At 41.5% G+C, this 27,281-nt stretch overlaps 1 protein-coding gene across 2 annotated transcripts; it reads left to right on the top strand.

Annotated features, from left to right (window-relative positions):
- The first annotated feature begins 20,848 nt into the window (after window positions 1-20,848).
- On the top strand, window positions 20,849-24,533 carry HSBP1 (heat shock factor binding protein 1). 2 transcript variants are annotated; one of them, XM_058034080.1, is made up of 3 exons: window positions 20,849-20,922; window positions 21,476-21,542; window positions 22,333-24,533. In XM_058034080.1, the coding sequence occupies exons 1-3, from the start codon at window positions 20,878-20,880 to the stop codon at window positions 22,449-22,451; spliced, it is 231 nt and encodes a 76-aa protein (XP_057890063.1). In that variant the 5' UTR covers window positions 20,849-20,877; the 3' UTR covers window positions 22,452-24,533. The 2 variants fall into 2 exon arrangements, with proteins under 2 accessions (XP_057890063.1, XP_057890062.1); XM_058034079.1 differs by lacking the exon at window positions 22,333-24,533 and adding an exon at window positions 22,045-22,308.
- The last annotated feature ends 2,748 nt before the right edge of the window (window positions 24,534-27,281 follow it).

Here is a 27,281-nt window from a genome sequence, read left to right as displayed (position 1 = left end):
TAAACATATCATACTAGACAGCAAAAGTCTTCAAACTTCTTTTTCATATAATTATTTAAAATTAAAATGAGAAATAAAAAAAAAAAAAAAAGCCCAAGCTTACTGACCATATCAAAAAAGCCTTGGTGTTTTGTTTTGTGTTGAATGGTGATGGTTTCTCTGGAAGAAAGATAAAAAATAGGCTTGTAGAAAATGTGAAAATTGGCTTCTGAAAATGTGAAAATTCTTCTTCTAAGAAGACTCCAAAGATTTAAATAGTGAAGAATGAGGGGAATGATTGCCAGAGAGGCAATGGGAGTAATTTTCTGATGGAAATGGAAGATGCCTCTTTTGGGACAGCAAGAAGGAATCAACAGGGCTTTGCAGAGGTCAGCAATCTCCTTTAAGGACAGAATGGATGGTTATGTACAATTTGAGCTTTTGGATGGTGTGAAGGTGCTCAGTGAGTTCCATGCAGGTCCAGAGGCCAGGTGTACACACACCTGAGTGTTCATGGCCACAGTGAGAGCCCCCCTGATCCCCAATAGGGCTCTGACACCCTGAATTTCGGCAACGTATTTAAACATTGAGATTAAGCAAGGCCTAAATTAGTTTTTAATCAGATTCCCAGCTTTCATTACTCCATTTTCGTAAAACTTGCCGAGGTCCCCATGTCCTTGTGATGGGGCTCAGTGAGTGAACATTCCCCAGGGCCAGCTTTGGGCAGGGACCCCTCCTGCCCAGCCTGGGGACACCTTCAGGCACTGCCACATCTTCCAGCTGGACATGAAACCCAGCCTTCTGCAGGAGCTGCTCCCCTCCCTCCTGCACAGCTGGAGTGGAGAAAAGCACAGTTGTTGGCACCACTGGGATGGCGTGACTGGAATTAATCTCTTGGGTTTATCTTGCTATTGACCTTATGATTCAAAGCAGAGAAACTGCAGGGGATTATTCAGAGGGATGTTCCAACAAGAGGAACAAGTTGGCTTTAGATGACAGGCATTTACATTTGTCCCATTAAATATGCAATTTCTGCTGGTTTATGCATAGGTCCATCTGATTTTTTATTTTTCACAATTTTTTTTTTCTGGCAATTCTCTACAGTGGGTCCAGTGAGATGATAAATCAGACAAAATCCTGGTCTGGACTATGAAGCAAACCTCTCCAGGGTCCTGTCCTTTCCAGGGTCCTGTGCATGGTGATTCACCTGCATTTCTCTGGAGATTCTGCCCCTCTGGCCTGGCAGTGCCAAATCCAGTGCTAGCTCCTGATCACTGGTGGCTGCTGGGACACAGAAAGTGATGCAGAATTGCTGAAGCCTTAAAAAAAAAAAACCAAAAAAACCCACTTCTCCCATTGACACACACTTTGGGAACACAAACAATCAGGTGGGGCAGCAGATTTGCTTTTCCAAGTAACAATTTCCTTATTTGATCAGAAGTTAGTTCAACATGGTTACACACAAAATTAGCCAGCGCATGGTTATAAAAACGTAGATATCTGGTGAAATACTGGGGGTTTTACTGCTCAAGTGCTTGTAAAAGCTCCATGTCCAACAGGTTCTGTGATGTAGCTGGGACTGTGGACAGTGACAAAAATCCAAACCCTGACTCGGTCTAGTGTTTAACCCTGTGTAAGTTCCATAACATAACCCAAGAATGTGCTGAATCACAGAGTTCAAACAAACAAACAAACCAACAAACACCAGTGCTTGACAGGAGCTGAGTGTTTGAATGTCCAGCTGAATTTGGACCATCACTCCTATTTCTGATTTTAACTTAAATCTCCTCTAATAGCTGGGTCTGGGCTGCACCAGCTCTCACAGAAAATAAGTCCTGCATGATTCATGGCGTTACAGGGGAGGGAAAAATATGTTAGGAGGAACATTTAGTGCCGGTGTAACTCAAGTGAGTAACACATTCAGAACAAGCAGTTACAATTAGCAGATCCTGTTGTTGCCAAGATCGAATCATTTCCTAACCAGATTTAATTAAAAGAGCAGTTGAGCTGCCTGGCACCCATCTCCCCTGACTTCAAAGCCTTTCCCCTGGTCCTCCATCCCAGAAACAGTAGAGGGACAGCACCCATCACCCAGGGGATCCACGTTGTGCAGCCCTCACCAATGCCCTGCAGCCCTCTTGAAGCTTTTAATTCGTGCCCTGGCACAGCAACACCTCCTGGTGTTGTAGGAACCTGCAACAACCCCCATCTTGCTGCTTCTTGGGGGAAATCAGGAATTTCAACCCAGCCTGTGGGAACCCTGTGAGAGCACAACACAGGATGCTCCCACCTGGACCTAAACCACAGAGAATGGCTTTTGATCAGGGGCTGAATGCAAATTTTCTGTGATGTTGAAACCCCACCGAGGGACTGAGACCTTTGTTCTGACCTAACTCTGATTTCCTCAGGGGTTCTGCAGCCTGTTCCAGCTCTCTCTGCAGCCCTGGTGCCTCCCAGCTCTCCTCCAGCTGTTTCTCCTCTGTGACTTTCACCACTTCCTCTGGCACAGAAGCATTACATAAGAGAGACATGTTATTATCCCACTAATTAACTTCCTTTAATTTCACTGTATTTTATTATTTCAGCCTACTATTAGAACTCCTGAAATTTGCTTTTCACCTGTCTTTCCATCAGCCACTAACGTAAAGTTACCAGGTTGATTGAGCCACAAATTCATTGAGGGAACAGTGTTTTATTTTAGGAGCAAATTGTAAAAGAATTCAGGGACTGGACTGCATACGCCAAGCATTAATTATAGCAGAACTATTTAAAACTTGCAGTGGTCAACAATTTTATTTCAAACACACCCAAACACTGGTGTGCAGTTATGTTGATCAATTAGGCACATCTGCTGACAGAAATTACACTCAGCATGTCCCTTCTGGTTTTTTTCCCCATGAAAGATTTTCTCCTTCTTTTTTTTGGTTCAGAAAATTATTTTAATACATTGCAGTAACCTATAAATAATGATGAAAACCTAAAAGGTCAAGGAGAGGAAGAAGTACAGCACATTCCCAGTTTTTACTTCTACAAGTAATAAATTATTAGCCACGTGTTGAAGTTAAAACTGATAAAGGGCTGCTATAAAAGTCATATTTTCTAAGTGCAATCCAGTTTCTGCATGGTAAAATGAAGATATTCCAGCCCATTTCACTGAAAGTGTTGAATTCCTTCCTGTGAACTTTTTTGTTTTGGTAGCAATGGGGCTTTTCCCCCTTCCCTGAGTGCCAGCCATGGCACAACACCCAGCAAAGCCCTGAGGAACAGGCTGCAGATCTGCTGGGCAGTTCTTAATTTGCAATATTAGGATGAAACCTAATGCTCTGGGTAACTCTGGTTTGTTCCTGGGTGATTAAAATTATGTTCACAAGAAAAAGGCAAAGGAAAGACTGGAGGTGTTTCCCCTCCTCCTGTGCTCCTGTCTCAATCATTTCACTTCTGGCAGAAGACAGCTCTTAAAAAACTTATTTTCCCCAAAGTTTCCTGTTCCTGTAGTTCCCTTATTCCAGGGAAATGCTCACAGAGGGGGGAAGAGCCTGACCCAAAGCTTGGGCACTGTAAGATCTGCAACCAGAACAGCATCCCATGAGCTCACACAACAACCCAAGCCTGGATTAGCAGCACTAAGGAGCATTTTAGCAGATTATTCCAGCAGATTCAGCAAGAGGGATAAAAATCCAACTCAGATTTCATTATTTTCATACTCCATTCCTGCCAGAACTACAGCAGATGTAAAAATCAAGCACTTATCTAAAAGGGAAGGGCTGTAGAAGACCCTTCAGGTGTTTCTCCTCTGAAAGTTACAGCCTGTTATACCATCAATAATAAAACATAATCATCCTGAAACAACACTTCAGATTTTAATGGAAAGCTCTACTGCTTCATACCTGGCAAATTTTGCTTTAAAAAGTCATTTAGGACTTAATATATTAGCACAGAACTCCAGACATGCATATAATTAAGCCATAATGTCTCCCAAAATGTCTTTTTTTCTTTCCAGTTCTAATGTTCAGCCAGATATTAACCAACCAGATGAGCCAACAGGTTTTGTTTCAGATTCTTCAAAATAATTCCATCAGCTTCCAAGAGGCTGTTCTCAGTAAGAACAAATGGACCAATACAGAATTTTCCTGCTGCCTGAAGCTCAAGCAGATGAGGAACAATTAATGCTGAACTTGAGGGCAGTGAAGCCTCTGTGAGAGCCCAAGGATGTTTCACTTTATTTCACACAAACTGCAGGAGCATTTGCAGGTGTTCCACCCTTTGGTTTAACTTTGCACCCAGGCAGACAGGACACAGATTAAATCCCTCCCCAGTTCCGTGGCTTCTCTTGTTTTCACCTGCCCACAGCAGGAATTGTTCCTTTGGTCACAAAGTTAAAGAAATTTCTTATTAAAATTCATCCCCTTAAAGGTAATGTGTGAGAAATGCTAAAGATAATTGGGTTGCACTCATGAATAAAGAATATTAATAAAATGAAGAAAGTGTTTTTATGTTCTTCAACCAACAGCTCTTGTACTGCCCTTTGAGGGTGTTGCACTCTCATTTAAGAAAACAGACACTAAAATTTTCTAATTAAAGTTTCATTTGCAAAATCCCTGGTTTTGAACTGTCTTCACCAGAGCAACAAAGCAGGTAACAATCCTAAATTTATGCCTGGAGGATCTGATTTTCCAAATCATTTGTGTTTTCATTGGTCTGATGTTTTACTTTCACCTGACTGTCCCGAAGATTCCTGAGCTCTCTTGCTCCACACTAAATTAATCAGAGCTCTTCTACCTCTGAGAGACTCTTATAGGAGAATTTCACAGAAAATCAGCTCAGCTCAGAGGCAACAAAGTCCAGGAAATTTCAAAGGTTCTGAGAGACAAAAAGCTACGAGCTCATGATTAAAGGAAAAAACTATTACACACTTCAGCAAAGATTCATGGATACATTCCTCCAGCACAATTACTATGATTTTTAGAGGATATTTTTTAGGAAAGAGAGGGTGAAACCATACACTTCATCTGTAATTCCAAGCCAGATCCAAGGGTTCATACCTTGAATGAGGCTGGCAGGATTTAGAGCAGTCATTTCCAGAACTGATCAAGATAACGCTATCAGCTCATTAGGGTGTGAGTATGCATGCTTAAACAAATTAAACTCATTTCATGCTGATAAAAAGATATCTAAGGAAAACTGAAGGTCAAAGAGATTTATCCCATAAGGGATTCAGAGTTTGAGGAATGTTCCAACAGAATTTAAAACTCCAGAAATGATGCATTTCTGAATAAAACTGTAACAAGAGTCCATTTGTCTGTGTTATTACACAAGTGGGATTAAAAAAAAACCCCAACCCAAAACAGCAATGAAAATACACAGAAATTAATCTTTAGGGCAAGGTTATTGAAGAAAACACTACATAGAAGAAAAATAAGTTTCAAATTATCTCCCAAAAGAGCAAAAATATGTCAGCAGATAAATTTGCTGGGCTTTAATCCTATTTATTGAAATAACAGCAAATTAAAGGCCCATTTTTGCAGGTTCTGGGATAATCCCTGTGCTAAGTGCTTCCAGCTTTTTGAAACTCTACAGAGATTCAATCACCCAGCACACTGAGATCTCTAAAGAGTGCAACTAAATATTATGATAAGGTAGTTAAATTTTATGTTTGACTATACTTCATTTTATCCAAGTAGCACAGATGGTGATAGACGCTTCTCCCTGCTTGCCCTATCTCAGTGTGGGGCAACAGAGAGAGGAAGAAGAGCAGCTCAGATGTGGGGTAAATCTATGTCCTCCTGAAATCCAAAGTTCAGTTCAGCTCAGTCCAGTGTAGGAGGAGCTGTGAGCACCCTGACATTGCTGCTGTGTGTTCACTGCTTCCTCAGCTGCTGCACTAAGGTAGAAAAATCAGAAAGAAAACCTTCATAAAATCAGGCCTGCTCTCCTAGAATCGGTGCTGGCCTTGTCAAGCTGGCACTTTGCAAGTTCCCATGTGAAAGCAATCCTGGTGTGAGCATTTGGTTAACATAACAATCTATTCCTGGGTAAAAAACAACTGACACCTGTATAAACTGGTTTTACACCTGAGATAGAAAAATGAAAACTATCTCTCACTAACAACTTTTCCTGCAGGTACACACTGAGAGTTTGAGTGACCAATCAATGCAGAATAACAATTTGTTACTGACCAATAAAGTAATTGGCAAGAAAGCTCCTGACCAGTTGGAGTCCCACACCAGGTCTGTAAAACTGGATAAAAGGAGTTTTGTGAATAAAGAATGGGCTTTTTCCCCCATGAAGAAAATGGAGTCTGGGTGATTTATTCCCATACTCATCCTCCCCTGAGGGATTCTGAAATGTAAAAAGCATCAATCAGGGAGCTGAATCAAGATTAACCTTTCTTTTACCACCAAGATCAACTCTCCAGGCTCACAAGTTTTGTTGCGAGTCCTGCAAGCTGTTCACGAGATTTGCAAACCCAGACACAGCCTCAAGCCTTTGCATTCCATTTTTATCTTATAGTGTAATTTTACAAACCATACCGACTGCATCTATCTAATGATTACACAGAACAATCTCAAACACTTCCATTTCCAAAAGGGAGGGAATTTCACAAGGTCTTCAGAGATTTCCAGGATGGTTGATTCTGGTGGGAAAGAGGAATAAAAAACTCCAAGGAATTCTTGATTTGTTCTGTTTCCAACAAAGAGAAAAAGGGTCCACCAGAAGCAAAGAATATCCCAACCTGTAAACCATTAGGTAAAAGTTGTGTCCCTGTGTATGAGACAATATATTCCATTTATAACTACAAAGAGGTGCTGAACCTGCTCCTCAAGGGCACATTCAGTCTGAGAGAGAAATTGGCACAGACAGAGCTGTTTGCTGGCTCAGCTCTGGCTAAAAAGCACCACTGAGGACTGCCAATATTTATGTGATCCTCCTGTTTTATTCAGAGAGCAAGAAAACACAGCCAAAAAGCCCTGGACCAGCACGCTGAACGAGGCAGGTACAGCACTCATTTCTCATAACTGATTTTCTGCTGAATAATCAAGCTTGTAATAGTTAGGGAAGCTTTCTTCTTGTAAAATGTGGTGGGTAAATCAAGTAGCTTATAAAGTTAATACTGCACAGGGCTCAACTCTGCCAAAATCCATCCAGTCCATCCAAGGAAATTCTCCCAAGGTCCTGTGTTTGCATGCAGGGAAGCAGGTATAGGGGGGATGTGCACTAATGGGGGATTTTTCTCATGGAACCTGTGGGTTTGCTCAGAAGAAACAACAAAATACAACAATTTCTAGCTCATGGGTTTCCACAGATAGAATTGACATAATTATTTTCCTTTTCCTTTCCCCTTTCTTTTTTTTTCTTTTCCTTTTCCTTTTCCTTTTCCTTTTCCTTTTCCTTTTCCTTTTCCTTTTCCTTTTCCTTTTCCTTTTCCTTTTCCTTTTCCTTTTCCTTCTTCCCTTTCCCTTCTTTCCTTTCCCTTTCCCTTTCCCCGCCCTGCAGCTGCACATCTGGAAACCTCTGTACCTTGGCCTTGCCCCCCTCTATCCCAGACTTTTTCAGGCTGCAGGGAATGTCTGAGGAATTATCACAGAGGCTCCAAATGTCCCCCAGTGTGAGCACAGGAGCAGAGCTCTGGGGCTGAGCCAACAGGAGCTCAGCAGTGCTGAGGATTTTCTCCCACTCCTCCAGCCCCCCAGGCAAGTGAAGCACACAAGGATGGATGGACGATGTGCTCACTCTCCAGGGGTTGTGTTCCAGCTCTCTTACAGACCCTCTCAGGGGAGATTTTATTCCTTAATCTAATCTCAATCTCCCCTCTCTCAGTTTAAAGCCATTCCTCCTTGTCCTATCATTATATGTTGCTTTCCAACAACATTTCCAACAAATGCAACTTGAGCTTTTCTGCTTTCTTCCTCAGTCCCCAGCTGGAATCCTCTGGTAATCCAAATGCTCAGGTTTACACTGATGCCTCAGGTTGAGCTTTGATATTTTTCAGATTCTGTACTGCTTTAGCAGGGAGAAAAAAACAATTCCTGCTCCAGCTGGGCACCAAGGACAGATGATCCAAATCTCAGCCCCAAGAGCACAAACACCGTGGGCTGGAGAGAGAAAAACAAGCAGGGTGGGACTGCATGGGCTGAAGGTGGAATGGGACAATGAACTGCAAGGTGCAAATGGACCAAAAGTTAAAAAAGTGAGACCCCATGACCAATTGTCCATTTTGTGACCTTTTTGGGTTGTGCTGCCCAAGAGGGATCCATTGAGGCCTCTGAATAAATCCCTACTTTATTCTTTATCTCCATCTACTCTCTGTTCTAGGTCAGCCTTCACCAGGCATCAACACCAGAATAACCTCAAGGCCTTTGTTGTGCCTTGATGTTCATTTCTCCCCTCCTGTAACCTCCTTTCACCTGAGCTTTGCTCTGCATGGTCCCCAGCAGAAGCCAGAACAAATCTCTGAGCTCCTTTGCATGACAAAGCAGCAGAAGGCACAGAAACCTGAGCACATTTCCAAGCTCAGCAGAGCATTGCACTCATTCCTAACGAGAGACATCCTTCACCAGGCTGAGATTTTACAGGTGCTGAGGCTCTGAGAGCTGTGAAATGAACAATAAAAGACTTTGGGTAGCTTAGCATGAAGGCAAGATTGCAAATTAATGTTAAATTTTATTCAGGTTTACCCAGAGGGCAGGAATGGATCCTGCTGTTAAGGGAAGAAAGAAAAAATGTTTAAAATTTGTATCACAGGGGACCTCCAAGGAGTCCAGCTCTGAAGTGAATGGGGATCAAACCCACACTCTTGGCATTTTTAGCACCATGCTCTAACAAACTGAGCTAAATTCAGAGCCAGGTGTGTTTATTCCATAGATCACCCACAGAACATCAGCTGCCTGCAGTGTTTGCCTTCAGCTGCACGTGGAGGGGTTAAATCCCAAATGGATGGGTTAAATCCCAAATGGAGGCGTTAAATCCCAAATGGATGGGTTAAATCCAAAATGAATGGGTTAAATCCCAAATGGATGGGTTAAATCCCAAATGGAGGGGTTAAATCCCAAATGGATGCCAGAGTTCAGGGGTAAAACTCACCACCCAAAGCATGATTTACCCCAAGGCATCACCTACTCCAGCTCCCACCCAGGTGGCACCAGGCACATTCAGAACCCAGGGCTCTTCTTGAAACAAAAGCTGTAAATGGGATTGGAAGGGACAGGGGTTGAGTTCAGCTACCAAGATAAGATATTGGGCAGCTCTCAGCACACTGGACCCCAGGCCTGCTTTTCCTCTCCATTCAGATCATTCAAGCCTAATTAATTAAAGCCTTTTTGTCTCAGGGCAGAGATAACTTGTATGCAATGATTTCTTGAAGCACTCAGAAGGAATGAATCCCTCAGCCAACAAATAACACAAGAGAAACTGGTTAAGTTTAAAGATTGAGAGGGAAAACCCAGCTCATTTCCTCCAGCCTGAATTCTCTACAGAAAAAATGGGGTTTTTTGCCCTCCTGCCAGCAAGCACAGCAAAAAACACCTCAACCCCAAGTGTCATATATGTCATATATATATATATATATATATATATATATATATAATTATTTATATATATATATTATTTATTTTTATTATGTCTATATTTATATATTATATATATTATATATATTATATATATCACATTATATTATATTATATTATATTATATTATATTATATTATATTATATTATATTATATTATATTATATTATATTATATTATATTATATTATGTTATATTATATTATATTATATTATATTATATTATATTATATTATATTATATTATATTATATTATATTATATTATATTATATTATATTATATTATATTATATTAATAAAATTAGAATATATATTATCTACTTATATATATTAGAATATATAAGTAGAGAATTTAAAGGGGAAAAATAAGGAAAAAATCCTTCACATTTCTTTTTTCTTTTGTATAAAAGCAGAACGTTTAGCTCAAGCTTTTAGCTGGCAGCTAAAAGTAAAACAGCAATTGTTTCTTAGGCATTATCACTACATGTTTCATAAGGATTAAGTAGTAAGTTGTTATTAGAGTAGTCAGTGGTTCAGGATGCCAGAAGATTGGAAGATTAAACAAAAGCTAATCTCTAGGAAAGTAGGACGAGATGCTTTGCTTCTTTTTCAGGAAAAAGGATTCCCAGGTCCTCAAAGCTGGCTTGGTAAGGTGACATTTTTTAAAACAGCAATATTTTCTCATCTACCTCTTCCAGAATAATTCATTTTCTAAAAACTGTGTGTACAGATCAAGTTGTTATTTTTTTGACAAGTTAGCAATAATAATAATAATAATAATAATAATAATAATAATAATAATAATAATAATAATAATAATAATAATACTTTTTCTTCTTTCTATAAATTAGGGAACTCTCTGGTTGCATCAGTGATCAGGCACAACTGGAAAAGGTTTTGTTTGAAGGGGTTTGCAGAGTTTAAGAGGTGTCAGCAAACCACTGACAAAATGCTGTGAGAAGTGATAATTTAGCAAGATTTTTAGAAAATGTTAAGGTTTTTTTATATGAGAAAGATGGTGAGTGTAGAGCCAACCTCCCAGCACAATCCTGCATTAAGTTTGCATTTTATTTTTATACATTTTCAGCAGCATCTCCCACCAAGTTCTCTATTGCAATATCAGTTGCATTTAGGACTGATAAACAGGTAAAAGTGACATTGATAAATACAGTTCTTAGTAGCATAAAACACAGAGAAATTCCTGCAAAATCTAAGTGGTATTTAGGACTGATAAACAGGTAAAAGTGACGTTATAAACACAGTTCTTAGTTGCATAAAACAGAGAAACTCCTACTAAATGTTTAAGGTTTTGGAAGGTGGCGTAGGTTTTGGACTTTGTAAAGGTGCAAAAGATTTTGGTCCAGTGCTTAAGGGACTTTTGACAGCTCTCAACAAAAAGAATCCCATGAGTTTAGCACTCAGCTCATGCAGGAAGTCCTGAAAATGGTCTAAAACAGCCTTTGAAATGTACAAATACCTATAGCAGCTCTGAGAAATGTTTGTTATGCTGCTGTAGGACAGAGAGATGGCACATATGAAGTAGATCTCATATACATCCATTAAATGCTCTCTGCACAGGAAGAAACTTTGTCCAAGAGCAGGAGAGCAGCCTGGAATGGGAGCAGCACAGAGAGCAGAGCCCTTGGAAGGTTTCACCCAGGGGAGAGAGGGAAGCTTTAAAACATTTGCAATTCATGTCTGAGCGATGTCTTCCATGCCCCCAGGCTCCCTGTTCTGCTGAAATCCCAATTAAACAGATGAGGCTGCTAAAATTAGGGATGCTAATGGCCATGCATGGGCCAGGCCCTTCCTGGGGAGCAAAAATAATCCCAGAGGGAGGGACTGGGGAGGGAGCTCAGACCTTGCCCAGGGCAGGCTCTGCCCCAGCAGCTGGCACTGGGTGCTCTGGCAGGGATGCAGTGACCTGTGAGGAAGAGGATGCTCAGAAATGGGGGTCTGGGGCTCCCCTCCAGCTCCAGAACCAGCTTTGACTCCCTGAATTGATTAATTTCAATATTCCCTGTCAGTCTGGCAGCACACAACTCTGTCCCCGGAGCCTGGGACTCAGCACAGGCTGGCAAACCATGTTGTGGGAACCTGAGGGAGTCTTTGCTTCTTTTTTGCCAAGGTTTAATGTGTGAGACATTATTTCCTGTTTGGATTCAGATGTTTGTTAGGTCTTATCTATATTATATTATCTATATATTACATAGATAATATATAATAGATATAATATATAAAAATATCTATAATAGAGATATATAATATAGAAATATATAATTCTGATATAGAAAGAATATAATTGTAATATACAAATATATATAATTTATAAATATATACTAATATAGAATAGATATAATATAAACAATATATATCATATTATATTATATTATATTATATTATATTATATTATATTATATTATATTATATTATATTATATTATATTATATTATATTACATTACATTACATTACATTACATTATGTTACATCACATCATATCACATCATATTACATTAATAATATATAATATATATAATATAAAAATATCTATAATAGAGATATATAATATAGAAATATATAATTCTGATATAGAAAGAATATAATTGTAATATACAAATATAATATATAATTAATAAATCTATACTAATATAGAATATATGTAATATAAACAATTATATGTATTTATTTATATATTATATTCTATTATAGTATCCATATTATTATTGAATCTCACAAACTTTGAGTTCTATAGCTCTTTAACAAACTAAAAATGGAGCCCCATCTCTCTCTCTACAAGGCCTTTAAAGGATAAACTGTCTAATTAAGAAATGACACTTAAATTATTTTTACTTTTAACCCAACAGCCAACCACCCATGGCCCACAATGTGGATTTTTCTGTCCAATTACACAAAACCACCCAAACTCATGGAGAAGAAGGTGAAGAAGAAGGAGCAGCCTTCACCCCAAGACTTCCATTTTGCTTTATCTAAATTACTGTATTCTAAACTTTAAACTCCAAGTTTCCCACCCTGTGATATCACACACTTCTATCCAAACTCCACACCCACAATCCCTGTGCCATCATTCCATTTTGGAAGCCTCTCCATGGCCTCAGGTCAATGCAGTGTTCTCTTGGGGTTCAGTGCCTGCCAGCACAGAAAGTTTAAAATTCTCAGCAACCAGGGCTCCAAATGTAACCTGAAAGAGAAAAATGTTAATATTGCTCATCCAAAATAAAGCACGTGAAATGTTCCTCTCAACGAGATCAGGCAAATTACAACAGCCTTAAAACAAGGAGAAAAGGCTTAAAACAGGGGGAAAAGGTTTAAAATAAGGAGAAAAGGCTTAAAACAACAAAAAAAGGAACCAGGCCTTGTTCATCTGTTTTTGGCTTTGCTCTCCATCTCCTGCATTTCCCCTGTGGTTCCTGACTTGCTGCTGCCTTGTAGCTCTTTCTGAGGAACACGACCCAAATCAGTGCTCAGGGAGCCCAGGGGAGCCCTCCTGGATTTGCAGCTTCAGGTTGGTGTTGAAGCATCATTGCATAAACAATTGAGAGTCTGAGCTGGCTCTAAATTCAGCATCCTTTAGGCTGGAGTGGAATTTTTATTAATCAGCTCATATATTCACTTGCTAACTCATCTCCTAAATTCCTCTAGCCAGCCCATGAAAATGAGAGTAACCATTGCTCAGTAATGAATGAGGCTTCCAGCATTTCAGATCTCAGAGTACAAAACTATCAGTGCTACAATATTTAACATCTGCTGCAAGTCCCTCACAGCTAATTATCAGCTCTTCTGTGGCTCCCTAATGAATTTCTTAGGGAAAGAGAGGCAAGGACAGATTACATTTGACCTGCAGTGAGATGACAGAGCTCATGCTGGAAGGGAAATTTGGAAAATGTTTCTCTGGAGTGAGGAAAAAAAAAAACCACCCCAAAACCTGTGAGGAAGAATTTAGCAGATATTCCTGTTTGCAAACAGCCAGTTTGGAATGTTAATATCTCCTGCAGTCTGAACAAAATGGCAGAATTGGAGTTTATTTCCAATGGAAAATAAGGTTCCTAACAGAACTCAAATCAGGAGGTAGAGCTGTTCAAATTGCAACATTCTAATTTCAGTGCAACATTCTAATTTCAGTGCATGTTCAATTTCAAAATCAAATACATCAACAGCACAATTTCCAGGCTGTTTTGGCCAAAATGCACCTGCTTGTATTTGGTAGATGAGGCTGAGAGTCCTTCCACACACAGCACAACTCAAAACCCACAGAGTCACAAAGTTTTATTGACATTCACTATGGGATTTGCAGGAGTTGGTGGGAAATCCAAGGAAATGGCTATTATATCCCCAGCTGATGGAAACCAGCATAACCCCAATGAAACAAATAAAACCAAACTCAGATTTGGTGAATGACTTCTGAAATGAACTGTCTGAGGTGGCTCTGTGCAGCTCCTTTTGAGGGGACAGGAGCTGTGACAAAACCACATCTCATTTTTAACAGGCTACAAACCAACCCCACTGAAATGATGAAATTATGGAACAGGAATATTTCCATCCCAGCAGCTGCCCTCATTCTGTGATTCAGGTCCGCTCATCTGCCCGCCAAATTACTTCAATTTTCATTAAATCATCAATTAGTTTGACACCAATTCCGTTGTATTTTATATTTTTGAGCTCACCATTCCCTGGAATAAAGGAGCTGAAGAATTGACTATTAATGTTGATGTAACAAAGTGTTTTGATAACTAAACACACATCAGGAGTTAGAGTTATGGTGGCAATTCTTAGTCTTCCTGAGACAGCTGGAAATTGGGAGAAGCAGAACCTGGAGAATTTTATGGTCCTTTTAGTGAACATAAATTAGATATGAAAAATAATTTTCTGCATACTGATCTACAGTTACTTGAAAATTCAGGCTGGAAAACAGGGATAATTCTGTCAGAGGCAGACTGATTGTTCTTTCTGCAATCAGCTTGGTTCCCATCCATTACAGCTCCGTGGTTGGCACTTTTTTACCCTGGAAGCATTGAGGATTTCTAATATACTTTTGTCTCCCCTTACAAGTAAATGCCATAAGAAGTTTTTCTGCTTGCTGGTTGGGATCTGGAAACACTCCCAAGAGGACAGAAATCCATCAGGAGTGCCCAGGAGGGCTTGAAGAAGGAAATATCACCGGAAAAAATCAGTGGCACATCCCTCCATCAAAACCTAAACTCAATCTTACACAACTGGAGGCTTTTGGAGTGGATCTGACTATTAAAAAAATAAAACAAAAATCAACAACCTGCCATATAACTCAGTTATTTGGGCCCCAAATTGTTGCTGTTCCCACTAACCCCTTGTGTTTTTGGGATTAAAAGCCTGGACTAGAGTTTGTGACTGTTACTCAGGATGAGGTGCATTAATAAGGCTCAGCATGAAAGGGCATTGAAATCAAAAATGCTGAATTTTATTCTTTGCCTCTGTCAGAGGTCCCAATAACAGGGTTATTCTGTACTCACTCTGCCAAATGGACACAGAAGGAATTTCAGCTCTCCACTTGTGAGTGATTGATTACTCTCTGTGGTTTCTAATTTTTTTCCTGAGTAAATATTTCAAGTCCTGGTCTTGATGTTGTAAAATAAATCATGATATAATTATACCTTGTCAGTGTTTCAGAAGACAAAAAGAGCATGGATTTATTATTTCTGATAAGCAGCCTTGTAACAAGAGAAACCTGAGCCAGACAAACCAATTTACAGTTTCTATGCATGTATTTCATTCCAGATTAAAATGGCTAAACCCAGAATTTAGACCTGATCTACCTGATTCTGGAAGATTAGCAGGTTTATCTGGCACAGGATCATGGAGCAGGATTGCTCCTTTGGAAGGCAGCTGCCAAACACATCCAGCCCACCACTGCAGCATCCTATCCACTGCCAATGGTTAGAAATCGCTTTATTTTACATACAAGTGCAACTTGTAGAGCCAATGTTTGGAACTCAAGATAGGATTTTTGTTGTGTGCTGCCTGATTTCTGGCTGCCAAGCTGGAAACTCCCTGCAGAGGATGAGAACCAGGGGCTGAGGTTCACTCAAGCTCCAGAGCAAGATTTGCCATGACAGGTTGGACACAAAGAGTGCAGCAGAAGGGAAAAGCATTTAATGGTTTGTGATAATTCTGTGTGCTTGGAGTGGGCAGTGCAATTTCCCTGGAACCTCAGCACTGTGCAGCTCCAGCTTTCCCTCCTCTCCTTGGGCACATCCAGCGCACAAAGAGGAGCTGGCTTCAGTCAGCTGCAGAAGCAAAAAATTCCAGTTTGGAATGGCTGACAGAGCTCAGACAATTTTGAGTTTTCCCAAGCAGGAGCATGAAGATTGGTCCTGAATTCATGCCGAGATTCAAGAGGCAGACAGCACTTAGCGTGGATACTTTCCTGGAAAATCTGGGTCTTTTTCACCATCTTTGACAGATAACAACAACAACATCTGTTGCAGACATCTTTTATGAAAAATCCTTTCCTTAGGATTTTTCCTCCTGAGAAGCTGTGAGGCCTCAGGAACAAAATGTAAACATTGATTATCTGCTGCTGTGGAATACAACAGGTGCATCTGGGATTGGTCTCATGTTGGATGTTTGTAATTAATGGCCAACCACAGTCAGCTGGCTCAGACAAAGAGCCCAAGCCACAAACCTTTGTTATTCTATTCTTAGCCAGCCTTCTGATGAAACCTTTTCTTCTATTCTTTTAGTATAGTTCTAATGTAATATATATCATAAAATAATAAATCAGCCTTCTGAAACATGGAGTCAGATCCTTTGTCTCTTCCCAAATCCAAAAAACCCTGTGAACACTGTCACACAACATCAGTAATAACAGTAATAATAACAATAGTAATAATAACAACAATAATTATTATAATTACTAATAATACTATTATTATTATTATTATTATTATTATTATTATTATTATTATTATTATTATTATTATTATTATTATTATTATTATTATTATTATTATAAAAAATAATCCAGCTTTTCACCCCCTCACCCACTCAGAACATTTCTGTGCCTGGCAGCAACCATGACCCAGACCCCCTCAATGTCCCAGCCATCTGAATTTGCCTTGATAAATGGGAGATTTCAGTGGATCCCTAATGATTTCTCTCAGGAGAGTGTAAAGGCAGATCGCCGACAATCTGGAATCATGAATCTCCTGCTGTTTCAGTGCCACTGCTCTGCTTTGCCTGGCTGAGCTGCACAGAGCATCCAGGCTCTCCCTGCATTTCTGCTCCCCAGCAGCTCCTGATCTGGGAGAATCCTTGGGGAATATCAGAATGCAAAGGGAATTGCAGCCTGCAGGAGCTGGGCTCCATGCTCTGGACAGCAGGCAGTCCCTCAAGGTGGATTATTTTCAGCCTTCCAGTCTTTTAAATCATTTTCTCTGTTGAGAAGTTCTGAATTATACAGCAGTACCTTTTTAGCAATGGAAAAACTCACCTTAACCACTCTGCTGCCCAATCTCATTGCAAGTGTAGCATTCAGGAATAAAAGTCTGAGATTACTTTAAACTCATCAGGAGACACTCTGGGCAAAGCTGCTTCAAACATCAGATACCAACCTGAGCCACAGGCTCTGAACAATAGACTGTGCTGAGCAGATATGGAAAAGAGACTTAATTTCAAATTACCTCATTTAAAAAGACACTTCCCATAATCACCAGACTAATTCTTCAGGGACTCAGTTAAATCATGTCCTCTACCTAGTGTGGTTCCTGCTGTAATTTATTCCCTGCTCATTTTGAAGGGATCATTAGCCCAGCTCTGGGAGGTTTTTATTAACTGCTATTGATGCTTCCAGAGGGGAAGGGATGGGAAAAACCAGGGGTTTGAAGATAGGAAATAAAGAGTTTGACCAAATCCAGATTTGTGGAGTAAACACTCCAGAGTTCCAGCTCAGGTTGCATCCAGTTTGAAAATGAACTCACTTACAAATAACCTTTCACAAAAATAGAGGGAAAAGAAGAAAATCCCCCACCACTCTAATTTTGAATGCAACTAATAAAGATCCATGCAGTCGTGTGCTGGGGGACTGAAATTTATTCACAGTGGGTTGAAAACACAGCACAGGGAGGGCAGTGATGGTGAGGAGCTTCACGAGACACCCTTGCTCAGACAGCTCCTCTCTGAATGCCCAGTTTCTGAAAAATTCCTGCTCATCCCAGGCTTTCAAAATCCTAATCATCTCTGAAACTGGTGGCTGGCTTCCATATTCAAATGACCCCCCAAAATATCAATTAAAACCTTCCTGTTTTGGCCAAAACTGCCAATTTCAGAGCACCAATGTAGGGATTGGCATCCCCTAAAGCACAAAGAGAATTACTCTGGTGATGGTCAGACTGCTGCAGTTCTGAATTACCAGGCTGTTATGACTCACTGTGAGTACATAATTGGTTAATTAAACTTTCTGTACAATTTATCTACAAAAATGTAAAGCCAAAATGCTGATTGCCCTGTGAATGGCTTAAAACTCAGCTAAGCATTAAACAGAAAACAAAGGTAAATGACACAGCATCTGAATGGCCAGTAATGCTAAGAAATAAAAGTTTACTGTGTGGGAAAGGAGTTTTAGAAGGAGATCTTGTCTTAGAAAGCTCCTGACTCTTCAAGGACGTTATAAAAAGATTTGGTACAAGCCACTGCTAAGCAATTTAGTTTTCTAGAAAAGCCACAGGGAATTGCAAGGGTTCATGTAATGGTCAATGGAAGATTAAAATAATGAAATTTTGACCCCACAAGATATTTTAAACCATATGATTGGGATAAAGCAATCCCATTATCTGGTTCACAATCTGATCTGGCTGAGGAAAGCAGCTGAAAACATTTCAGAGGGTGCATCAGATGCTGTCCATAAAGACCTCAGTGGCTGTGGTGGAAACTTCAGAGGGCAGAAATCCATCCCTTTGGCTTTGCAACAAGTCAAAATAAAACACTGAGGGGACACTGAGGCTCCTGTGTGCATGGAAGGATGGGAAAGAGATGGAGATCCCTGATGAATCCCATAATGACTTCCTGAGAACTGACATCCTATAAAAGCCCTGGAACCCACGAGGATGAGGATGTTTAGCAGCAAGCAGCAACAAAAGCATGCAGGATAAATAATAAATGCCACATCCTGCAAGCAATCAGACACTCAGAAGTCTCCTTTTTTTCCCTTGTGGGAGCCATTAAAACCATCCAAAATTCCAAAAGGCGTTGCCCAAAGGGAATTTTGCAGCCATGTCTGCCACAGAGAGCAGTCCTACAGGCTGTGGAGGGCTCTCAAGGTGGGACACAGAGGTTTTCCTGCCAGGATCAGTTTTTAGGAACATTTATGACCAAAAAGTTTCATGGTGGATGACTCTGAGGCCTGTAATACTCAGCACAGTTTTTCCTACTGAGTGAAGATTCCTTCTGCAGAGAGGCCCATTAAAAAGAAAATCCTTGTCCCAAACTGATGACTTTTTCCCAAGGAAATCAGACTTTTAATAACAAAAAAAAGAGAGTTTTTATGGCAACTTTTAATAACAAAAAAAGAGTTTTTATGGCAAGTTTCTGATTCAATTATTGAGTGAAGATTCCTTCTACAGAGAGTCCCATTAAAAAGAAAATCTTTATCCCAACCTGTTTACCTTTTTTCCATGGAAATTAGACTTTGAATAACAAAAAAAGGGAGTTTTTATGGCAAGAGTTTTCTGGTTCACAGGCCAGGGTACTCAAATGCTAGAGGAAAAGGACTTCTCCAAAATCCCATCTTTACCCTCAATGTTTGTGAGAGAAAACAGAACTGTGGTTACTGAGGAAAGGGAATTCCATGACAAGCCCCAGAACTGTTTCTGCTCTCTGGAAAGAGACAATGTGGGACATCATCCCACCCTTCTTTATTTCCCTGCTCTGTCAGCAAAGCCCCAGTGTTCACCCTGCCCCACTACGACTGCATTTCACACCAGGCTCATCCCCTCACTCCTCATTTCACAGATATTGGACATTCCTTTTCAGGGCACAAATCTTCCTTTTCCGGGCACAACTCTTCAGGGCATAAATCTTCCTTTTCAGCGCACAAATCTTTCTTTTTAGTGCACAAATCTTTCTTTTTAGTGCACAAATCTTCCTCTTCAGTGCAAAACTCTTCCTTTTCAGTGCACGCACCAAGTCTGCAGCCAGCAGCATTGATCATTCCATTATCACTCTGTTATACTTAATTTCCTCTTCATCTTTCCAGTCAAACTCCATCCCAGAGCCCATCAATAGTGCTGCAAGCACCCTGATGGATTGCCCTGGCTCTGGCATGCTGCAGGTACCCTGCAAAAATTGCTTTTGTGCTGCCCCAGCACCACTGAGCTCCCCTAAACTGCTCAGAGCAGAAAATTAACAAGAGGGGAAAAAAATCTTAATGGAGCAGGCACAGAGAATAATTACCCATTCTCCTCCACACATGAAGTATTTATAATCAAATCATCCAGCTTTGTCTAGCAAAGCAGCAGAAATGCCAATGGATTCTAGAAGAGATACTCATGAAATGTCATCCTTTAAATTTTCATCTAATTCTGGGTAGATTGTTAGCATTCAAGAGATAAGACCTACCTAAGCTTCATTTAACTGCTCGTCCAGAAGAAAGCAAGAAGTAAAAGAAAGGAATATTTTAATATTGTGCATTAAAAAAACAAAAACAAAACCAAAACAAAAAATCCAAAAACAAGAACAAAAACAAAAACCACAACAACCCAAAAGAAATAACACAAAAGTAATAAAATAAAAATGTAATAAAGCAAAAGTAATAAAAGAAGTAAAACAAAACAAAAAGTAGTCAAAAACAAACCAAAAAGTAATAAAATAAATAATGAATAAATTATGATATAAAATAAATAATAATTCTAAATAATAAAAATTTATTAATAATAAATAATAAAATTCCAAAATTATTATTTATTAAAATAAATAATTAATTTTTCTTTGTGTAAAGAAATGAGGACTTCAGGAACCTAATCGTACATATTTAACAGAGACAACAGCTGTCATTCAAACAAAAATGCATAGTCCTTAGAGAAGAGAAGCTCTTTACATAGAATGATTTAGCACCACTCTCATACAGCAATAACCAATAGAAGACAGAAGGTTAATTAATAAGAGAACAGCACAATTTTCAGCCCAAATGTAGAAATAATGAAAATTTTTAATTGTTGCGCCGCTCTGGGGACTACTGGGGATGGCCTGGGGACTACATTTCCCACAATGCCGCGGGGCGGGCGCTCTCGCGAGAGCTGGCGGAAGCGGCGGGGCGCGGCCCGGAAGTGGAGCCGCCGCCGGAGCCACCATGGCCGAGACCGACCCCAAGAGCGTCCAGGACCTGACGGCCGTGGTGAGGCCCGGGCCGGGCTGCGGGCGCTGCGGAGAGCCGGGCGAGGAGGGAAAACACGCTTCTGGAGGGGGCTTGGATAGAGCAGCTGCTCCGCGGGAGGGGTCGCTGGTCATGCAGGGGGTGGAAGGAGAGGGGACCCTCATCACAGCCCGTTCTGTGATCTCACAGAATCCCCCTGTGGTTAACGGGGCCATGGATATCAACAGGGCCATGGGCATTACCAGGGCCGTGGATATTGACAGGGCCATGGGCATTACCAGGGCCGTGGATATTGACAGGGACATGGACATTACCAGGGCCATGGACATTAATAGGATCATGGAGGTGCTGTCCTGACTTTGGTTCTGGTTGGGGAGGCGGCCAGGTTTTAAATCTTACAAATATTTCCTGTAACACCACGTTATACTTATATTTAGTAGCATTTTTAGCTCTAGGTATAACTGTACTGCAGGGGTTTGAGTTTAGCAGTGAAAGATCAGTGTAGTTGTTACATGAGATCGGGTAACAGCCTCTGAAGGAAAAAAAACATTTCTTTTTTATCCCTTTCCATTAGGTGCAGACATTGCTCCAGCAAATGCAGGACAAGTTTCAAACCATGTCTGACCAAATCATTGGAAGAAATATCCTTTTCTAAACTCACATGGGGGCAGGATTGCAAGTGTCACCGAGTCTGTTGGCCAGTGGGGTTTGTAAGAGAGGTTTGAAGTGGGGAATGTTGTCACTTCAGTGCTGGGGCTGGGAATGGAGGGACCAGAGGAGGCTCCAGGCTGATCAGAGGATGGAGCAGCTCTGCTGGAGGAAAGGCTGGCAGGGCTGGGAATATTCACCTGGAAAAGTGAAACTTCAGGGTGGTTTAACTGTGGCCTGAAGTGAAATGGGATTGGAGTGACAGGAGGGGGGAATGGGCTCAGACTGAGGAGAGCAGGGTGGGATGGGATTTTGGGAATCAGGAATTGCCCCTGTGAGTGTGCTGAGAGCCTGGCATGGCTGTGGCTGACCCTGGCAGTGCCCAGGGTGGGCTGAGGGGGCTCTGAGGGCCCTGCTGAGTCTGCTGTCCCTGTCCCTGGGCTATCCCTGTCCCTGGGCTGTCCCTGTCCCTGTTGTCCCTTGACCCCCGGGCAGTCGATGACATGAGCTGTGTGTCCCTGGGCTGTCCCTGGGCTGTCCCTGCTGTGTCCCTGTTGTCCCTTGACCCCCGGGCAGTCGATGACATGAGCTGTGTGTCCCTGGGCTGTCCCTGGGCTGTCCCTGGGCTGTCTCTGTCCCTGCTGTGTCCCTGTTGTCCCTTGACCCCCGGGCAGTCGATGACATGAGCTGTGTGTCCCTGGGCTGTCCCTGGGCTGTCCCTGGGCTGTCCCTGTCCCTCAGCTGTCCCTGCTGTGTCCCTGTTGTCCCTTGACCCCCGGGCAGTCGATGACATGAGCTGCCGCATCGATGACCTGGAGCGCAACATCGCCGACCTGATGATGCAGGCGGGCGTGGAGGAGCTCGAGGGGGAGAACAAGACCCCGGCTTCCAACAAGGGCTAAAGTAAATCCTGGCTTTGGAACAGACCAAAATTATTGCTGGGCCTTTGGAATGGCTGGCTGTGACACACAGAGGGAGTTGCTCCTTGGTTTGAGGCTGCTCTGAGAGAGGGAGAGGGAGAGAGCATGGCCAGGGTAGGGAATGGAGCACCAGGAGCTGCTGAGGGGGCTCAGCCTGGAGCAAAGGGGGCTCAGGGGGTCTCTCCTGGCTCTACACAACTCCCTGACAGGAGGGGACAGGCTCTGCTCCCAGAGAATGGCCCCAGGCTGGGCCAGGGCAGGCTCAGGGTGGACACCAGCAGGGATTTCCCTATGGAAAAGGCACTCAGGTTCTGGAGCAGCTGCCCAGGTGGAGCCCCAGGGGCTGCTGAGGAGTCCCTCAGCTGTAAATTCCTCCTCAGCAGTGCCTCCCTGCCAAGCTGCAGGTGCTGCCTGTGTGGGAGGGCACTCAGGCATTGTGCAATCCATGTCCCTGGAGGAAGGCAATTCACCTTTCAGTAAAGCTCTGTTATATTATATATTCTATTATATTATTCTTATTCTTTCTGATTGCCCACTTGCCCCTATGTTACAGTGGGCCTGTGTTTGGAACAGATATGTTCTTGCTTGTTAAGGTGTCTATTTTTGTATTACCTTGTTAAAAACACAAATTATTACTGGCTTTGTTGCCCTCAGTGTCATTTCCAATAGCCTGAACCTCACAAATGAAAATCTCTGATGAGCATCATTCTGTTAATTCCCAGTAATCTCCTTTCTTGCTATTTTTTCCCCAACAGGTTACCAACAACTCAAGTCATGGAAGATTACTTCTTCTTTTTTTTTCTACAAATCCTTGGAATTAAAAAATGGCTCTTTGCAACTCCAGTGTGTGAAAGCATTTTTATATTGTTACAGAGCTTGCATTCCTAATGTACATTGTATAGTTGGGGTAGGGTAGTTTCTATTTTGATTTTGTGTACTGTAATTTCACTTTTTGAATTCTTGTAACGAGGATCACTTGGTTGTGTTATTAAAACACAGATCTTATGGATCTCAACTCCTGGGTGTATTTTTTTGTGGAGTCACTTTTTTCTCTTTCCTGTACTTTTCTAGATGTTTCATGTTTGATAGCTCAGCATTTAGTGACTCCCTCCAAATGGGAACCTTGCCTTGTGAGTTTGTGGAGTGAAGCACAAGATTGAAACTTAATTAATTGCATTCATTGTAGCTCTGAGCATCAGGCACTCTCTAGTTGAGGATTGTGTTGTCTTTCATCCATGTGATAAAGGTGATTTTTGGAAACAAGAGGCACTGAACATCAAAACCATCTCTCCTGCTGCTGGTGTTCCTGGAGCGTCAAGGAGATGCAGGTTGACCATGAGAGACATCTGAGCAGCTACTGCCACCCCAGCTGTGACACCAGGAACTGCTCACAGAGCAATCTCACCGTGGGACTGAAGGTTTTTAACATGTCTCTTTGATCCATAACTGGATTAAAGGGGTGGGATTGATGGACAGGGGTTGTGGCAATGTCTGTGTGGGGTTTTCAGTGGGAATCACTGCCTTGCTCACAGCAAAGCAGTGATACATGAACAAAAAATGAGAGAATCCAGGTAGATTTTTAAAGCCTTCTCTCAGAATAACTTCAAAATATTTGATTTTTTTTTTTGTTTGCTTTTCTAATCACACCCACATCTTTGGGCATGGAGTGTGTATTTATTACATTTTGGCCATGGAAAGTGTGTTTGGGAGAGTCTGGACTTGTCACTTGTGTAGAAAAATGACCAATGTCAGCCATTCCTGACAATCACTGCAATGCTCCTCCAGCTTCAAATGCAAATTTCAGCAAGCACTAGTGGCAGGCAGCAGTTGCAGGTGCACCACACTTCAGCTGCTCCTTAAATGCCACCAAATTAGCACTTGAGTGCTGCGAAGGCAATATGACAGGTCATTTTTCCAAACTCACTATAATAAAAGCTCATAATAACGGGGGAATTTTGTGAACATGAGAAATGTATCAATATATATACTTGTAATACCAGCCTTAGGTCCTTTGTAATGTCATTTCAAAAAAAAAAATCTAATAAATGGTTATGTGGTAACAAATAGCCAGCTCGTGTGTGTTACAGCACAATCTAGCATAAAAATATAATTATATGGGAGATTATATTTAGTTGTGAGTTATAAAAAGACTTCAGCACAGCTGCTGCTCACAAGAAAGTCTAAAAATCCAGGGGTGCTCTGTATAATAAAAAGGTGATGATTTGTGCCCTGGCAGATTTGGACTTCAGCAGCTGATTAGAATATAGGAAAAATATTAATTAGAAATAGTATTGATAATAGTAGTAATGTAGTATTATTATTTTTTAGTAATAAATTACTTTTAGTAATAATTTTAATTTTTAGTATTATGATTTTTAGGTTTTAGTTAATAGTAGTAATAATATTATTACTACTAATTCTACTAATAGAAACAGTAATAATAATATAGAAATAGTAATAATAATATATATTATTATAATAATAACCACTTTAATATGCTTTCCTATATTCTAATTAATAATTATAATTAATTATTAATTAGAATATAGGAAAGCATATTAAAGTGGATAATAATTTGATATTTTGTTTACACATGTATATTCTCTTATATATATATGTTCCTCCATGGTCAGTGCTCCCTGTGCAGCAGGAGTAACTCTGCTTTCCTCAAGTTTATTCTGGCAGAATAACTTCCAGGAAAATCCTTTCAGCTTTAAGAAGCAGCTCTGTTTTTCCAGTCACTGGAAAGATTCCAGTCATTGTTCAGTTGGGATATTTTTCCCTCATAAATATAACACTTGACTGATTTTAGCTGCTCTTCCCTGCACCTACTCTGGGTTTCCATTGCCATCCTCTCCCAGCCCTGCTTCGCTTCAGAGCTCCACTTCAGCTGTAGATGTTTGTCTTGGTTTGAACAGCCAGGTGTCTGCTAAGGAAGGCAGGAGCCTCCCCTGAAATGGAAAATGCTAACCCCCACCCTCTGAATTATTATAATTTTGAAATTAAGGGGCTCTCAGGCAAAGATGGGAGTAGGAATAACAGTTCTTTATTAGGAAAATTAAAAATACAAATGTAATCGTACAAACAAACTATGGACAGAGTGAGAGCAGGCCCTGCCCCCTGTGTGCCAGGGAGGTGTCCCAGCCCCATCCCATGGGGGCTCAGCCCTCCTGCAGTGCCAGCTGTGGCTCTGCTGCAGCAGGGATCCTGCACAAGGGGGGAGTTTTCCTCTGCAGCTCCAGGGCTGCTGGAAATGGCCTGGGTTTCCTCTGGGAATGCAGGGGGAAGAGGCTGCTGTGGTGTCCCAAAGCTCAGATTGGATCCAGGTAGGAATGCTTGGCTCCTCCCCTGGGCAGAGCATCATCCCCATGGGATGATGGGATTGGATCAGCCATGCAGGGACACTCACTGGCCATGGACAGAAGATAATTAATAATTAATGGCCCATGAACAGAAGAGATCTCCTGGAGGGAGGATTGGTTGTGGAAACTGCCCAATCAACAGAGATAACTGCCCCACCTCTGACAGATGGCAGTAGAATACACACCCCTGGCCACATTGTGCATTTCCAGCCTAGGACAAGGCTCTGCATTGGGAACAGCAAACAGAATCAGTGCTTTCCTGTGACAGAAATTAGGAGTGACCTAATGCAAGTCTTCAGCCACAGATTGTGCAGGCAATCTTTAACAGCAATGCTGGTTTTGAATTAAGACCTGAGAAATAAGTCAAATATCACAGGAGCTGTGTGGCCTGTGTGTCTTGCAGCTCAAATAAATTTGACATTGCTGTTTCATCTCTTCTGGTTTCCTAATTCCTGTCTTTATAACAGGAATGTTATAAAGGCATGTTATACAGCATTCTAATAAAAGCATATTTTAAACACTTCTGCCTACTGATAAATGATCCAGAGCTGTGATATCCTTAAGAGGATTTTTCATTTAATCTCTGCCCTAAAGGCAACGTACAGTAAATAAGACTGCAGCTTTCAGCCAGCAGCATCTGGTGCAGGCACCGAGTGAGGCTGGAGAGAGCCAGTGGCACACTGACCTGTGGCACTGACCCCAGGCAGGAGCCAGCCTTGGAGCCTCCCAGCTCCCTCAGGGCCAGGCAGGTGTCGCTGTGGTGTCATCCTATCACAGGGGTTCCATGCTGTTGTCTCCTTATCACAAAAGCTTCATACTTTTGGCTCTTCTTGATGTTTCTCATAGGCACCTCCTCACAGCACCAACTCTTTCTTCCTCACAAAGCAGCCAACTGGCTCCATTTCCCCTCTCAACACCACCCCACTCTTTTATAGCATCTTCTTCTCATTGGTTACACCTGTGGCTTGTTAAAGTCAGGCCTGTCCCTAATCTTTCATAATTGGCCCAGCTGCAACTCCTTAGGGGTGAGATTACTTTCTACACTATCTTTATTTTCTTATATTCTATCCCCCCCCCATCACTGCCTGCTGTGGGACAGAGGAATTGTTGGGCTCCATCTGCCTCTCTGGTTTTGGCAGGGAGCCTTTGTGCCATCTGATGTTTCCTGTCCTCCTTTAAATTGACTCTTAACACCCCCAGGAAAGTCCCCTTGGTTCCCTTCCTTGATACCTTGGGAAGGCTGAGCTAGAACAGAGACTGGACAGAGCTACAGAATAAAGCAGGGATTTATTGAAAGGATCTCCTCAATGGATCCACCTTGGGCAGCACAAGAGCCCAGCCAGGGCTGCACCCAGGATGGACCAAAATGGCCCCAAGATGACCCAAAATGCTCGAGCGCTCCCGGGGTCTCTCCCTGGGATCAGTTCTGCTCCATTTGCACCTTGCAGTT

This window comes from Melospiza georgiana, chromosome 14 (genome assembly GCF_028018845.1).
Source record: "Melospiza georgiana isolate bMelGeo1 chromosome 14, bMelGeo1.pri, whole genome shotgun sequence".
NCBI classification, from domain to species: Eukaryota; Metazoa; Chordata; class Aves; order Passeriformes; family Passerellidae; genus Melospiza; species Melospiza georgiana.
This window is presented reverse-complemented; position numbering and strand designations above follow the sequence as displayed.